This window comes from Castor canadensis, chromosome 9, assembly GCF_047511655.1.
Source record: "Castor canadensis chromosome 9, mCasCan1.hap1v2, whole genome shotgun sequence".
In the NCBI taxonomy this organism is placed as follows: Eukaryota; Metazoa; Chordata; class Mammalia; order Rodentia; family Castoridae; genus Castor; species Castor canadensis.
In genome coordinates, this window is record NC_133394.1 from 148,633,756 (window position 1) to 148,649,963 (window position 16,208).

The 16,208-nt window shown below is 41.8% G+C and overlaps 1 protein-coding gene across 3 annotated transcripts in view; it reads left to right on the forward strand.

Moving 5' to 3' along the window:
- The first annotated feature begins 2,230 nt into the window (after nucleotides 1-2,230).
- Nucleotides 2,231-16,208, forward strand: part of Clnk (cytokine dependent hematopoietic cell linker) — an 81,803-nt gene continuing 67,825 nt past the window's right edge. For all 3 annotated transcript variants that reach the window (XM_074042611.1, XM_074042612.1, XM_074042613.1), the window contains exons 1-2: nucleotides 2,231-2,262; nucleotides 2,499-2,741. In XM_074042611.1, the coding sequence (XP_073898712.1) occupies nucleotides 2,678-2,741 (64 nt within the window). In that variant the 5' untranslated portion in view covers nucleotides 2,231-2,262; nucleotides 2,499-2,677. The remainder of the gene's footprint in view (nucleotides 2,263-2,498; nucleotides 2,742-16,208) is intronic.

The window sequence follows — 16,208 nt, forward strand, 5'->3', positions numbered from 1 at the left end:
GCACATCTCCAATCCTTTTTGCTCTAGTTATTTTGGAGCTAAGGTCTCACATTTTGCCTAGCCAAGCTGGCCAGGACTGTGATTTTCCTATTTTATGCAGCCCACCATCACTGGGATGACAGATGTGTACCACCATACTCAGCTTTTTCCATCGATACTGAGATAGGGTCTTGCAAACAGTCTTTGCCCCCGGGCTGACCTGGAACCTCAATCCTCCCAATATTAGCCTCCTAAAAAGCTGGGATTACAGATGGGAGCTACCAGCACCTGGCACATTCCACTCTTTTTAGATATTAAATGACCTCAGCTCTATCTCTAGGAGTCTGAGAAGTGGAAGAACTCTCTAGCCGTGCTGGGCCCCTCTATAAAACTAACAAATTGGGCCACATAATCTCTAATCACATTTTTGTTGCTAAAATCCAGGTGAGGCCCAGGTCAGAAGAAAGTCAATAAGAAAGTCAAAGTTCTTTCTAGGATCTCCAGAAGAGTCTTCCTTGTATTCAAAATCCCTGTGCTTCTGACTCGCAAGCTGCTTGTGTTGGAATCACTGGGGTGGCTAACCACACTTACAGTAAGCTCACTGTATGGTCACGAAAACATATCATTTCCACTTCCATGCCAGACCTTCCAAGTCTGGGGAGCCTTTTGAGGCCTTAATCAAAGGCCAGGGGTCAGGGGTCAGGGGTCAGGGAAGAGGCTATATGTTTAAAGTGTCAAGAGCGCATCTGCAGGCCCCAGATAAGTGATTTGCTCCTCACTGGTTGATTTACTGTCACTGTCTGAGAATCTCAGACAACTTGAGAAGGTGCCAACTGCTAACCACAAGGGCTCTGAGGCCAGCCACAGCAGCAGGGCACGTCCAGAGCATGACTCCCTCTTCCTACAGGCATGGGGTAGGAGGACAGAAAAGCTTAAGAGGCAGACAGGTGTTGGCAAACCCCTCATTCTTTGTGACCCTCTGGATCTGGCAATTTGTTCAGTCTTATGCCCTGTTTCCTCTTCTGTAAATTTGGAACAATAACAGCTTCCCCACAAGGTCATTCTCGGGATTAAACTGGCTAAGAGACGACAAGAGTGTAAGCTGGAAGTTGGATTCATGAACCATGGTCTCCTAGTTACTAACACCTCACTGCTTAACTATTGTGTGCCCAATGTCCCAGCCACACTAAATAGGGTTCATAAATATTTACACCCGGAGAACGTTGCGATGCTCAATTAATTGCTCCTGTGACGCATTTCAAGAGCCTCGGAGGAAAGGTGTGCTGCAAGGGCCAGGGATTTTTAAAGGCACAAACAAGTTGGCTCACGGAAGTGCCATCCTTTGGAGCTTTCCATCACCCCAGGGCTTTACAGATCAGAGCCCGAAATCTAGAGAAAAGCTGCTCCCCAAAGCACACTGTCCAATGGTGGTTAATGTGACTGCACAAAGCCCTTGTGGGAAAAATGGACATAGATACATACAGGTAATTTACCAAAGAAGAAATGCAAATGGCCCAAAACCATTGGAGAAAAGGCTGATAATTCAGTTTTACTAGTCATCAAGGGAGTAAAACAGTCAAGAGAAGAAATCAGTAGCAAGTAGGCAAAATGGTGTCAGAAGTATGGATTTAATGGTAGTGAGACACTGTAGGATGGTCACTTCATATTCTATGGGTAAGAGTATAAATTAATATGAATTGGCAATAGCCCATCCAGAAAGCAACTGGTCCTAGAGCAGCCACACAATCTGGCCCCTCAATCCACTATACTACAGTCTTTCCATGGAAATATTCAGAGATGAGGTTAAAAATGCAAAAATAGATGCACGTCGCAATCTTATTTACAACAGTCAAAACCAGAAAGAACCAAATCCCCCTCCAAACTATCACAGAGCTGATAAACATCACATTTTTGAATAACACTGGAAGATGCATAAAGTGCTTGTAAGGCCCTATACATTCTCGTATTATTTTATATGCATAGGTTTAAATGTATGCATGCAGCTGCGTGCGCGCACGCACACACGTGTACAGGAGAATCATAAAAAGTGTGTCTTGATTTTTTTTCTTCTACACGCCTTTTTTATTTTTTGTACTTTCTCTAATAATACGTTCCTTCAAGTAGATGGTAATACAGACATAAAGGAATCTCTTCGAGTGCCTGGTGAAATGGCCTTTGAAAAGTGCCCGCTCCTTTGGGGAGGTGGCTGAACTCAAGTGGCTGACATTCACATTGGTTCTCTTTTCTGCCCTAGGTCATGACCTCCCCTCAGCTGTGCCAAAGGTGAGTCAGGGGTCCTTGTTATCTAACCAGCGGGGATGTCAGCATCAATTAATTGGACTGCTCTTCCCATTCCCTTTGTGTGTTGAGATGGCAGAAAAAAACAGGGACCCTCTATTGTGCTTGTGGGTTGTGAAGTTTAGGACTTTGGACTGAACAGGGCAATGGCTGTCTCTGCAGACTCTTCAATGTCTGCACCTCCTTTCCAGACTTAAACTGTTGGGGGCTTCTTCACTCAGGTAGCCAGCGTCTGGGCCTGAACAACTGGAAGACCGGGCCTGTTGACTTAGGCCGAGTTTGTAAAAGAGTGGTGAAGTGTTTTAAGAGGAAGCATCCCAGGAAGGAAAGGTCAAAGAGCAAGCACTGCAAGAGACCAAGGAGAAGCTACGGCATCTTGTGACCTAGCCTCAGAAATCCCATGGCGTCACTTCCAGCACACTCTATGGATTACAATCAAGCCATTAAAGTCAGCCTAGATTCAGGTAAAAGAAAATTGGACTGCACCTCTTGAAAGCTGTGTTTCTTCTGATAACATGCCTATATGACATGACGTTAGCTTCTTGCAGTCTTTCCCTCCATTTGCTCCCAGGGTATAGCAGGTCTGTGACTGTCATAAACTCTGGAAGCTGGCAGTGGGGTATGAATCTGGCCCTTCACTTACTAGCTGTGCAGTATTGAATAGAGCACCTGTTTCTTGATCCTGAGTTCCTTCATCCGTGAAACAGAAATATCTAAGTGCCAGGATTGTGGCTACACTTTAATATTCATTCAACTAAACACTATATTGCAAGTTTCCCAAAAAATATGTGCTGAGCAAATGAGTGGTTCAGAAATCATATTTCATATTTCATGCTTTTCCTGTATCCCTTTCACAGCCAGTTTCAGGGAAACAGGCATACAGTGGGAGCCCATTACAGTTTGAGTAAAAGTATGTACTATTTGTCTCAGGGGATTGTTATTTCAGGGGAAGTCCCAGAGAACTTCCCCAGAAAGCTTATGGCTACACGTGATCCTCAAATTAAGACAGAAAAATTGAGCACTAAGCCAGAGAAAACATGTCAAGAAATTATGGGATTGTGGGGAGTTATGTAATCAGCAGACACTTTTGAAAGGTTCCTGTGGAGCACACAAAAGCCAAAGTGATGTCACAAAGTATGCGTATAAATAGGGGATGGGCACCCAGCTCCAACCCCTCAGTCAGAAGCATTCCTGTGAAAGTTCCTCATCAGGGCTAGCAAAGATTGCATTCTTCAAAGATGGATGCTTCCACATTGTACTGGAGCCTTTGGTCTCAAATACACCATCTACTTCTCACTCTCATTCTTGCCTATAATCCACTGACGACTAGAGGGAATTATAGAAAATTCTTCCTTTTTTTTTGTACTGGGAATTGAGCCAGGGTTTCACACACACTAGGCAAGTGATAGATTACTTAATCCACACCCCCGGTCCAAACTACACAAAATTTTAAGGGGCAGAGTGGCTGGGAATAAAGTCACTTCTCTGATACATTGGCTGGTGACTTGGAAACCACGTGGGGAAAACAGAGTAGCCAGCTGTACTTGTCTGTATCTCTCCCCACTCTCTCCTTTCTCTTCTTGGTAAAGGCAGAGAAAAACTGACTGACAGGTGGGTGTTCCATTCCATAAACAACATTACAGAAACATAAGCAAGGAAAAGAAAACAAATCAACACCCCCTTCCCAAGGCAGTTGAGATAAAGCTGCCCAGGCCTGCCCACACATCCACGAATCTACACCCCGTCAAAATTACTTGCAAATCACAATGGTCAACCCATGCATACTTAGGAGCCTCTGCAAATGTCTACGAAAATAGAACAGACCCGGTGTAATTAAGGATGTACATAAGGATTTACACCAAGGCATAACCATCACACGGATATTTATAGCATTCCCAGACACTTCAACTTACTTTTAGTTTACTATGGAATTAATTGAAAATACGGTGCAACACGCATATGAGAAAATGCTATGCAGCCACTTACGTTCATGGTTTGAAGCATGTTCATTGGCACAGATATGTTGATGGCCTGTTACAGGCGATGTACACAGTCTGAACAGATATACGTATACTGTACTCTGTGTGTGTGAGTGTGGGTGTGCTTGGCTACAACCAAAATGTATAGCAGTTGTCATGATATGACACAGTAGTGATTTTTATTCTCTTGTTTTTTGAATATCTTTGCCTTCTAATTTTTCCACAGTAATATATGCTTTGTATACTAGAGGCAGTCTATCAAAAAAAATCTTTAAGAAAAATACTCCAGGCCTGGAAAAGACAGACACATATTCCAGCTTGACAATCTGTCAATGTCAATACCTTCTCAGAGGTGTATATGCAGAGAACAGAGCTGTATTTTTTCCATAAAATAAACTCATGAATTTTTCTACTTCCACTGCATGAAGAATGAAATTGGAGAAGATCACCTTATTTTAGGAAGTGGGTCCTTCTTTCTTAAGTCACCATATGCAATAAAAACCCTGGTAAAAATAGATATTGGCTGATTCGATTAAGGAGACAAAAAATTTAATTTTGTTCAGGAACATTTGATTTTTCTTTCCAGTTTTCTAAGGAAAGAAGTCTTAAAGGTTGATTTTCCTCACTTTTAAAAGCAACATTAAAAAGGATTTTAGGATTAAAGGGAAGAAAGGCAGGGACAGAATATGTGTGCATCTTATGCCCCCTGCTGGTTGTTTCTAGAGGTTGCAATGCCTGTAATAATTGAGGAGAGGTTTTTTTTTTTGTCTTTTCTTTTTTGGTGCTGGGATTGAACCCAGGGCCTCACGCATGCCAGGCAAGCGCTGTACCACCAAGCTACATCCCAGCCCTACCTGTAATAATTGAGCTGAGGCTGAAGTCAGCCTGGTTGTCTTCAAGGTGTTGAAAATATTGGTGAAAAGAAACAAATCAAGAAGCTGAGAGCTGAATTACTGCAACAAGGTGTTCACCTAGTTCTTGTAAGACAAGCCTGGGTTTCACATCATCTGAATATGGCTAGCCCAAGGACTAATGATTGCCTTCAAAATTCATTGTAGTGAAGAACCCAGCAGTAAAAATGTGTATTCTAAAGCCCACCCCAGGGTTTACACTTTGACAAGCCTATCGTGAGGCCAGGGAGCCTTAGTTTTAGCAAGCTAAAATTTCCAATTCAGGTAGTTCTAGGATATTCTGTTGCAAATCACTGGCTGAGGCCAAGAAAGATGCAACTATCAAGATCATCCCCACCAAGCCACAGCTGCCAGTGGTCTAGACAACAGCATCAGCTCATCTCACCGGGTTTCTGAAGGGCTCAGAAGAATGGGGGAGGGCAGCTACCTTGCCTCTCAGCATCTATTCACTCATCTGTCTATCTATCCATTCTAACTTGCAGTAGGTTCATAAGGTAACATGCAGTAATGAGCTTTGGGCACAGATTTTTTTTTTTAAAAGAAAAATGAAACTATAAGGTCTCAAGGACTCAGCTAGTCAGAGGTTGTAATACCATACTTTGTAGATGAGGAAATTAAGAAGTCGAGGGCAGAACTGAGTTTTCAAAATGAGAACATTAAGCCCGTTCTCCCAACGATTCATTCATGTTCCTCTGAAGATATTTGTGACTTAAAATTGCCAGGTCATAATCTTAGATCACGGAGCTGTAGTTCTTCAAATAAAACTGGAATGTCTAAAAAGCTAAATGACCAAGTCTCTTTCTGTCAAGAGAGAGCAAGATGTGTATGCATGTGCGTGTGTGTGTGAAAGAAACTAATATACATTGAGTGCCAGACATTTTATAACCTTATATAATTTAGCTGCAGGGTTCTGATTTATTATACTCACTGTATAGATAAAGTAAACTGAGCCCAAGGGAAGTTAGGTAAGTTGGAAGGAAACCAGAAGAGTAGAACGCAAATCCATCACTATGTGCCTAGGGTTGTGTGCCGAACAAGTTTGCCCTCTGTCTTTCGCCTTTAGATGAGGGGTCTGTAGCAGACTGTGGTTCCTCCTTCCCTGAGCTCTACAGCCGTAGGGAACCTGGTTTGAGTAACCCCTGTGAAGGATCAGCAGGTAGGTGTCAACAAAATTGAATGCTGAAAAAGCCACATGACACACTCTGCTTTAAAATGAGCACGAAATAGTGGGAAAGGTTCCTATTAGAGAGCTGAAAGCAGTGCTAAAGACATGAACAGATGAGAAAGATTTGGTCCTGAAGTTGAACTTGGAAAGACAAACATAGAACCTAAAGAGATAGCGTTCTCAAACTCTGCAGGCTTCCTATTTTTACTTCTCACACCAGCCAAGCATATTCTTGTCATGGGACATGCTGGGGAGTCTTTCAGCTCATGATTGCCCTTGATGGGGATATCCCACGGCAGCTGCCCTTGAGGGCTCAGCCAGCTGGTCTGTCCCTGTAAAAGTACCAAGTGAAGGTGAGGACAATGGTACCAGCGTATAGCTCTAGAGACTCAAGTGCACAGAAGTGTTTATGTAACAGGTACTTAGAAACTGCTTTCATTAAAAAGCACTAACTCCTCACCTGGGTCCACAAGTTAACTAAAAGCAGGAGAAAAGCTTAGCAACCCTGCCTCCATTTTACATTGATCTCCTTTACTCTGAGCCTCTCTTTTCCAATCACCTTGGGTTCCAGGAAGAACAGGATTTATTTTTCTTTATTTTATTATTGTGCTGGGGAGGGTATGTTGTGGCATTTACAAAGGTTCTTATAATATGTCAAATATATCATACTTGAATTCACCCCCTCCACTACTCTCCTTTATCCCCCTCTCTTCCCAGTTGGGAAATAGTTTCAGCAGGTGTCATTTTTCTGTTTACATTCATGTGTACACAGTATTTGCACCATATTCACCCTCTTACACCCTTTCCCCACCTCCTCCCCCCACCCACTGTATCAAACCCCCGCTCCCAGGCAGGACCTAGAAACAGGACTTATTAATAACATCTTTATGACAAAGGACTAAAACTACACCAAAGGAAAGGAGCAACAGAGTCTTTGCAGGACAGACCAACCCCCCTTCAAATGAGAACGATTACCTATGATGATGAGGCTGAACCTGGAACAGGAGTAATCTTCTCATGGGAACCAATTGTTCCACTCAAGTGATGACAGCAGTAACAACTTCTCTGGAGCCCCTTCCAGAACCAGAACTGAGATCATTATCAACCAGGCCACATTTTGACCAGGAGTGTCTCTTCCAGACACAATCCTTCCTTTATCTAAACCTAAAACTCATGTTTATACCCCAAAGATGGGCTGAGGTGCTTACTCTGCCTCTTCCTGTAGCATGCCTACAATAAATAGTGCCCTCCATCACTACTCATTTCTTTAACTGGCAAATTGGGGCAAGAGGCTGGACCTGACTCGTGGGAACCCCTAAAGTTGAGCCTCTGGCCTAGAACTCTGGTTACAACTTACAAGTGAAAATAGTGTCTAGGTCTGACTTTCATGGCTCATCCATTGGAAGAGGTTGGCAGGGTCTCAGTCTTTGGTCCTCAAACTGCAGGGTTAAGATTGCCACCATAGGAGTTTTGTAAAAAGCAGAGCATTCCATGGGTTTACATAGAACCCAGGTTTTGCTTGCTTTCCTTCTTTATTTCATTTCTAAGCACCTAAAATGGTCTGATGCTCATGGTCAGGGGACTTCGGCTTGAAGGACATTGTGCCTTTGCCATCCTTGGCTCTGCTCCTGAAGGCACGAGGACAGGTGCCTGCATTGGTGGCGCAGGCTGGGGTAATGTCTTTCTACCTGTAAGAGACCCCTTGGGGCTTTCTGCCACACATATTCATCTCCACCTCCCTCTTAAAATAACTTTCAGAGGAATGTTATTTTTTGTAAAAGGGTGTTTCCTTGAGGGGCACGCAGAAGCCAGTTACTCTAGGGCTGTTTGGTGCCCGTGAGTGATGAATGACTCTCCACAGAGCCACACAACACACCCATAACTCTTCCAGGAGGTGATGTGAAAAGCTAGCTAGCACCTTCCTTTCTCTTTTTGGAAAATGGTTGTCTCTAAAAAGCCAGCTGTGTTATTCAACTTTCTACCACTATGACAAAATACTTGAGATCATAAACCTTAAAAGAGGAAAGGTTTATTTTAGCTCACAGTTTCAGAGATGTCAGCCCATGGTCAAGTGATCCCATTGCTTTTAGTGAGGAGGCACAGCATGGCAAGGAAGATGCAAGATCTAAACCTCATTATAGCCAGGAAGCAAAGAGAGTGATGTGAGGACGCTGAGGTCTCAATAGCTCCTTCAAAGGGACAAAGTCTCCAATGACCCAACTTCCTCCTACTAGGCCCCACCTCCTAAAGATTCTACCACTTCCAAAAAAGCAACGCAGGCTGGGAGACAAAGGCCTCTGGGGGATAGTCAAGATCCAAACTAGAGCAATTATAGCACCAACCTATCCTTCATTTCCAGGAAGACACAGGGAATTGCATGGGTTTGGAGTGGACCACTTTGTGATGACCTGCTGCCCAGCACGAGGGAGAGTCATTCTCAAGCTCACTCAGAAATGGAGTCTACTTGAGATTCTGTCACTGGTTCCCAGTTCTGGGGCGTTTGCATTATACCACGTGCTATGTCTGACAACTGACTCTTCATGTATTGTGCACTTACCATATGCTGGGCTCTGCAATTGGCTGGATTACAGAAGTGATCAAGTGCCTGAAATCCTGCCATGGCCTTGGGGGAGGCAGGCAGTTACAGTTATAGTCTGTAACTATATAATGTATTGATTGGCTTTGTTCCTAGAACCTTTGGAGAAACTAGAGAGGCTGTATTAATTAGGCAGGACTAAAATCTACAATGAATAAACTACAAATGGAAGTGGGGAATAGAATAAAGGCTTATTTCTTGCTCACATCACAATCCACTGGTGATGGGTTGAAGGAGGTCTTTTTCCAAACGCTCATTTCTACCCAAAGGTTTCCATCACCCCTGAGGGTCCTGTAGTCCTCTGTTTCTGGATAGCCACTGACTGCGGCAATCTGCCCAATGAGCCAGCCTAGATGGAGTCCACCACATCTGCCATGTCCCAGAAGCCATAGTGCACGCCAAGCCCACCCAGTACAGGGGTAACCAAGAAGTACCCACTGAGTTCCCACAGGAAAAGGAAACTGGGTCTGGTGGGAAAACTGGGTATGGCTTTCACACTGCCAGACCAGGTACTTATGGTGTGAGGAATCAGGACAGAGAAGTGCTCTTCATAGTGGAAACTGCTAGTCAGAGAAGCCCTAAAATGGAGATGCCATCCAGGTACTATCTGAGAGCCAGAAAGAATCCAGGCACAGCCAAGGGAAGAACACTTTGGACAGAGGAAACAGCACACCCCAAGCTCCCTACCTTTAAGGAACTTGATGTGGTACAGAGACTCAAAAACAGCTTGATGTTCTGGAGTTCAGAGGAGAGAAAATGGTAAGGAAAAATTTTCACAACATTGTTAAAGAACAGAATGGTTGGCTTTATTCAGGACCGTCTGGATAGACACAGGGACTGCTTCCATGGGGGTTTGCAGTAGAAGAGAGACTGGGCTCAGCTCTGAATACAAGAAGCAAAAGTGGGAATTTATAGTCCAAGTTCAAGGTAGGGTCAGAGAATGAAAAATTACTAATAGGAAACAAGGAGAAGGGGAACTCTGGCTTAAGTGATCCAACAGGATTCTTGTTGAAGGCAAGCCAGAGGGAACAGACATCCCCTAGGGGATGGGGAAGAATGAGGACTCCAATTAAATATAGAGGGTAGGGGATTTTGGATAACCTGACTTGGTAGGATTCTTGTTAAAACCGAAAAATGCACGGACTGGAGGTGTTACTCAAGCCATCCCAGTCCTACCAAAAAAAAAACCAAAAAACAAAAAACTAGACAATGCAGAGACAAACAGAGGCCCAGAATCCAGGTCCTTTTTGAGACAGAGTTCAGAGGAGTCTGACTGAAGTTTGATTCAAGAGAGAATTTTTGTCACAAGAAACTGGGAGCAGTGAGAAGACCAAGGCACTGGGTTCTGGGCTTCATGTAGGGAATTGAACAGTCTGTCGTGGATGATGGGTGATATGAACAGCTGTACAGTTTTAGAACTGTGCTCAAAATTATACATCCCAGAGCTGCACTGATGATATCTGATAAGGATTCTGGGACATGAAGACATAAAAGACAAATCCTTCCCTAAGGAAAGACAGTGAGTGCACATGACAGAGAAGCCATCAGACACTGCCTGGTTTTGTGTCATGGTGAGTGAGACAGAAAATAAATGCTATAATACTTCAATGAGATTGACATGGCCTGGAGTGGTAGAGGGAAGCCCCAGGAGGCAGGGACATCAGATCTCAAAGAACAATGAGCAACTGGGAAGGAAAGGGGAGGTGACAAAGGTGAAGACTCCAGGTGGGATAGGCCCAGACACAGAAGTGACATGAAGTGCATCTGGGGCTTTGGTGAGAGAAGAGACTCCCCACAGCACCCCATGGGGATGTCTGTAGGATGATCACACTCAAAGAGACCAATTTCTTACAATGAAATTATACTGAACTCTGAATTAGATCACAGAGGCACTCAGAGCAGATCCCTAATACTTCTATGCTCATTGCACCTTCCCAGCCAGCTGGTCTCTAATAGGTGACTTACTCACTTAATTCCTGAGAAAGGACACATTGCTACCCTGAAGGGCAGAAAACTTGTGGTTTATCTGCCAGGGATCTTATTTTTATTTATTTATTGTTTTACTACTCATATGTACATACAAGGCTTGGGTCATTTCTCCCCCCTGCCCCCACCCCCTCCCTTACCACTCACTCCGCCCCCTCCCTCTTCCCCCACCCCCTCAATACCTGAAAGAAATGAATGATAACATTTCGTTCTTCTTCATGGCTGCATAAAATTCCATTGTGTATAGATACCACATTTTCTTAATCCATTCGTCAGTGGTGGGGCATCTTGGCTGTTTCCACAACTTGGCTATTGTGAATAGTGCCGCAGTAAACATGGGTGTGCAGGTGCCTCTGGAGTAACCTGTGTCACAGTCTTTTGGGTATATCCCCAAGAGTGGTATTGCTGGATCAAATGGTAGATCGATGTCTAGCTTTTTAAGTAGCCTCCAAATTTTTTTCCAGAGTGGTTGTACTAGTTCACATTCCACACAAAAGTGTAAGAGGGTTCCTTTTTCCCTGCATCCTCACCAACACCTGTTGTTGGTGGTGTTGCTGATGATGGCTATTCTAACAGGGGTGAGGTGGAATCTTAGCGTGGTTTTAATTTGCATTTCCTTTATTGCTAGAGAAGGTGAGCATTTTTTCATGTGTTTTTTGGCCATTTGAATTTCTTCTTTTGAGAAAATTCTGTTTAGTTCACTTGCCCATTTCTTTATTGGTTCATTAGTTTTGGGAGAATTTAGTTTTTTAAGTTCCCTATATATTCTGGTTATCAGTCCTTTGTCTGATGTGTAGCTGGCAAATATTTTCTCCCACTCTGTGGGTATTCTCTTCAGTTTAGAGACCATTTCTTTTGATGAACAGAAGCTTTTTAGCTTTATGAGGTCCCATTTATCTATGCTGTCTCTTAGTTGCTGTGCTGCTGGGGTTTCGTTGAGAAAGTTCTTACCTATAGCTACTAACTCCAGAGTATTTCCTACTCTTTCCTGTATCAACTTTAGAGTTTGGGGTCTGATATTAAGATCCTTGATCCATTTTGAGTTAATCTTGGTATAGGGTGATATACATGGATCTAGTTTCAGTTTTTTGCAGACTGCTAACCAGCTTTCCCAGCAGTTTTTGTTGAAGAGGCTGATATTTCTCCATCATATATTTTTAGCGCCTTTGTCAAAGACAAGTTGGTTATAGTTGTGTGGCTTCATATCTGGGTCCTCTATTCTGTTCCACTGGTCTTCATGTCTGTTTTTGTGCCAGTACCATGCTGTTTTTATTGTTATTGCTTTGTAATATAGTTTGAGTCAGGTATTGTGATATCTCCAGCATTGTTCTTTTGACTGAGTATTGCCTTGGCTATTCGTGGCCTCTTGTGTTTCCATATAAATTTCACAGATTTTTCAATCTCTTTAATGAATGTCATTGGAATTTTGATGGGAATTGCATTAAACATGTAGATTACTTTTGGGAGTATCGACTTTTTTACTATGTGGATTCTACCAATCCATGAGCATGGGAGATCTCTCCACTTTCTATTGTCTTCCTCAATCTCTTTCTTCAGAAGTTTATAGTTTTCCTTGTAGAGATCATTCACATCTTTTGTTAGGTTTACACCTAGGTATTTGATTTTTTTTGAGGCTATTGTAAATAGAATTGTTTTCATACATTCTTTTTCAGTCTGCTCATTATCAGTGTATAGAAATGCTAATGATTTTTCTATGTTGAATTTATATCCTGCTACCTTGCTATAGCTATTGATGATGTCTAGGAGCTTCTGAGTAGAGTTTTTTGGGTCTTTAATGTATAGGATCATGTCATCTGCAAATAGGGGTATTTTGACAGTTTCTTTACCTACTTGTATTCCTTTTATTCCTTCTTCTTTCCTAATTGCTCTGGCTAGGAATTCCAGTACTATGTTGAATAGGAGTGGAGATAGTGGGCATCCTTGTCTGGTTCCTAATTTTAGAGGGAATGGTTTCAGTTTTTCTCCGTTAAGTATAATGCTGGCTGTAGGTTTGTCATATATAGCTTTTATAATGTTGAGGTACTTTCCTTCTATTCCTAGTTTTCTTAGAGCTTTTATCATGAAATGGTGTTGGATCTTATCAAAGGCTTTTCTGCATCTATTGAGATGATCAAGTGGTTTTTGTCTTTGCTTCTGTTAATGTGGTTTATTACGTTTATTGATTTTCGTATGTTGAACCACCCCTGCATTCCTGGGATGAAGCCTACTTGGTCGTGGTGAATGATCTTTTTGATGTGTTGCTGAATTCGGTTTGCCATTATTTTATTGAGGATTTTTGCATCAATGTTCATTAAGGAGATTGGCCTATAGTTCTCCTTTTTGGAGGTGTCTTTGCCTGGTTTTGGGATAAGTGTAATACTGGCTTCATAAAATGTGTTTGGCAGTTTTCCTTCCCTTTCTATTTCATGAAACAGTTTAAGGAGGGTTGGTGTCAGTTCTTCTTTAAAGGTCTGATAGAATTCAGCAGAGAATCCATCAGGTCCTGGACTTTTCTTTTTGGGGAGACTCTTGATTGCTGCTTCAATTTCATTTTGTGTTATAGATCTATTCAGGTGATTAATTTCCTCTTGGTTCAGTTTTGGATGATCATATGTATCTAGAAATCTGTCCATTTCTTTAAGATTTTCAAATTTATTTGAATATAGGTTCTTGAAGTAGTCTCTGATGATTTCCTGGACTTCCATGGTGTTTGTTGTTATCTCCCCTTTTGCATTCCTGATTTTACTGATTTGGGTTTTTCCTCTCCTCATTTTAGTCAGGTCTGCCAGGGGTCTATCGATCTTGTTTATTTTTTCAAAGAACCAACTTTTTGTTTCATTAATTCTTTGTATGGTGTTTTTGGTTTCTATTTCATTGATTTCAGCTCTTATTTTTATTATTTCTCTCCTATTTGTTTTGTGATTTGCTTGTTCTTGTTTTTCTAGGAGTTTGAGATGTATCATTAGGTCATTGATTTGGGATCTTTCAGTCTTTTTAATATATGCACTCATGGCTATAAACTTTCCTCTCAGGACTGCCTTTGCTGTGTCCCATAGGTTCCGGTAGGTTGTGTTTTCATTTTCATTGACTTCCAGGAACTTTTTAATTTCATCTTTTATTTTATCAATGATCCATTGTTCATTAAGTAATGAGTTATTTAGTTTCCAGCTGTTTGCATGTTTTTTGTCTTTACTTTTGTTGTTGAGTTCTACTTTTACTGCATTGTGGTCAGAGAGTATGCATGGTATAATTTCTATTTTCTTATATTTGCTGAGGCTTGCTTTGTGCCCTAGGATATGATCTATTTTGGAGAAGGTTCCATGGGCTGCTGAGAAGACTGTACATTGTGTAGAAGTTGGATGAAATGTTCTGTAGACATCGAGTAGGTCCATTTGATCTATTGTATATTTTAGATCTTGGATTTCTTTATTGATTTTTTGTTTGGATGACCTATCTATTAATGATAATGGGGCATTAAAGTCTCCCACAACCACTGTGTTGGAGTTAATATATGCTTTTAGGTCTTTCAAGGTAGGTTTGTTGAAATTGGATGCATTGACATCGGGTGCATATAGGTTGATAATTATTATTTCCTTTTGGTCTATTTCCCCTTTTTTTAGTATGGAATGTCCTTCTTTATCTCGTTTGATCACTGTAGGTTTGAAGTCTGCTTTGTCTGAGATAAGTATTTTTTATTGCTACTCCTGCCTGTTTTCGGGGGCCATTGGCTTGGTAAATGTTCTTCCAGCCTTTCATCCTTAGCCTATGCTTATTTCTGTCAGTGAGATGAGTCTCCTGTAAGCAACAAATTGTTGGATCTTCCTTTTTAATCCATTTCATTAAGCGGTGCCTTTTGATGGGTGAATTAAGTCCATTAAAATTAAGTGTTAGTACTGACAGGTATGTGGTGATTCCCGCCATTTAGTTGTCTTAGTTGTTTGAAGGTTTGATTGTGTGTACCTAAGTTGAGGTTACTCTCTACTGTCTTGCTTTTTCTTTTCCTGTGGTTTGGTGCTGCCTGTCTTTTCATGGTTAAGTTGGGTTTCACTTTCTGTGTGCAGAATCCCTTGAAGAATCTTTTGTAGTGGTGGATTTGTGGTCACATATTGTTTTAGTTTCTGCTTATCATGGAAGACTTCTATCGCTCCATCTATTTTGAATGGTAGTTTTTCTGGGTAGAGTATCCTGGGGTTGAAGTTATTTTCATTCAGTGCCCGGAAGATCTCACACCACACTCTTCTTGCTTTTAATGTTTCTGTTGAGAAGTCTGCTGTGATTTTGATGGGTTTACCTTTGTATGTTATTTGTTTTTTCTCTCTTACAGCCTTCAATATTCTTTCCTTAGTTTCTGAACTTGTTGTTTTAATGATGATATGTCGTGGGATAGTTTTATTTTGATCTGGTCTGTTTGGTGTCCTGGAGGCCTCTTGCATCTGTATGGGAATATCTTTCTCTAGATTTGGGAAATTTTCTGTTATTATTTTGTTGAATATATTACGCATTCCCTTCGCTTGCACCTCTTCTCCTTCTTCGATGCCCATGATTCTCAAGTTTGGTCTTTTGATGGAGTCGGTGAGTTCTTGCATTTTCTTTTCACAGGTCTTGAGCTGTTCAATTAATAGTTCTTCGGTTTTTCCTTTAATTACCATTTCATCTTCAAGTTCTGAGATTCTGTCTTCTGTTTGTTCTATTCTGCTGGATTGGCCTTCCATTTTGTTTTGCAATTCTGTTTCGTTCTTTTTTCTGAGGTTTTCCATATCTTGGCAGTTTTCTTCTTTATTGTTGTCTATTTTTGTCCTGAGTTCATTTATCTCTTTATTAATCGTGTTCTCTGTTTCACTTTGGTGTTTATACAGTGCTTCTATGGTTTCCTTTATTTCTTCTTTTGCTTTTTCAAATTCTCTGTTTTTGTTGTCTTGGAATTTCTTGAGTGTCTCCTGTACATTTTGTTTGACCATATCCAGTATCATCTCTATAAAATTCTCATTGAGTACCTGTAGTATTTCTTCTTTTAAATTATTCTTGTGGGCTTATTGGGTTCTTTCTGCCAGAGAGCTTAGGTGAGGCAGAACCTCTGCCCAGCGCTGGGACTCTGGGGTAGAAAGGTGCCATTCTATCCCAGGGAGTCATCCCTCACCAGAGAGGGGAGGGACAGGAAGGTGCACACAGGATTCTGGCCCTCCTGGCTCATTATTTCAAGGAAATCAGCTGGGGATAGTTAACACTTGCCCTACACACTAGTCCTAGGCAAATTCCAAAGAACTGTGTTTCCATAGTTCTCAGAGCCACACTCT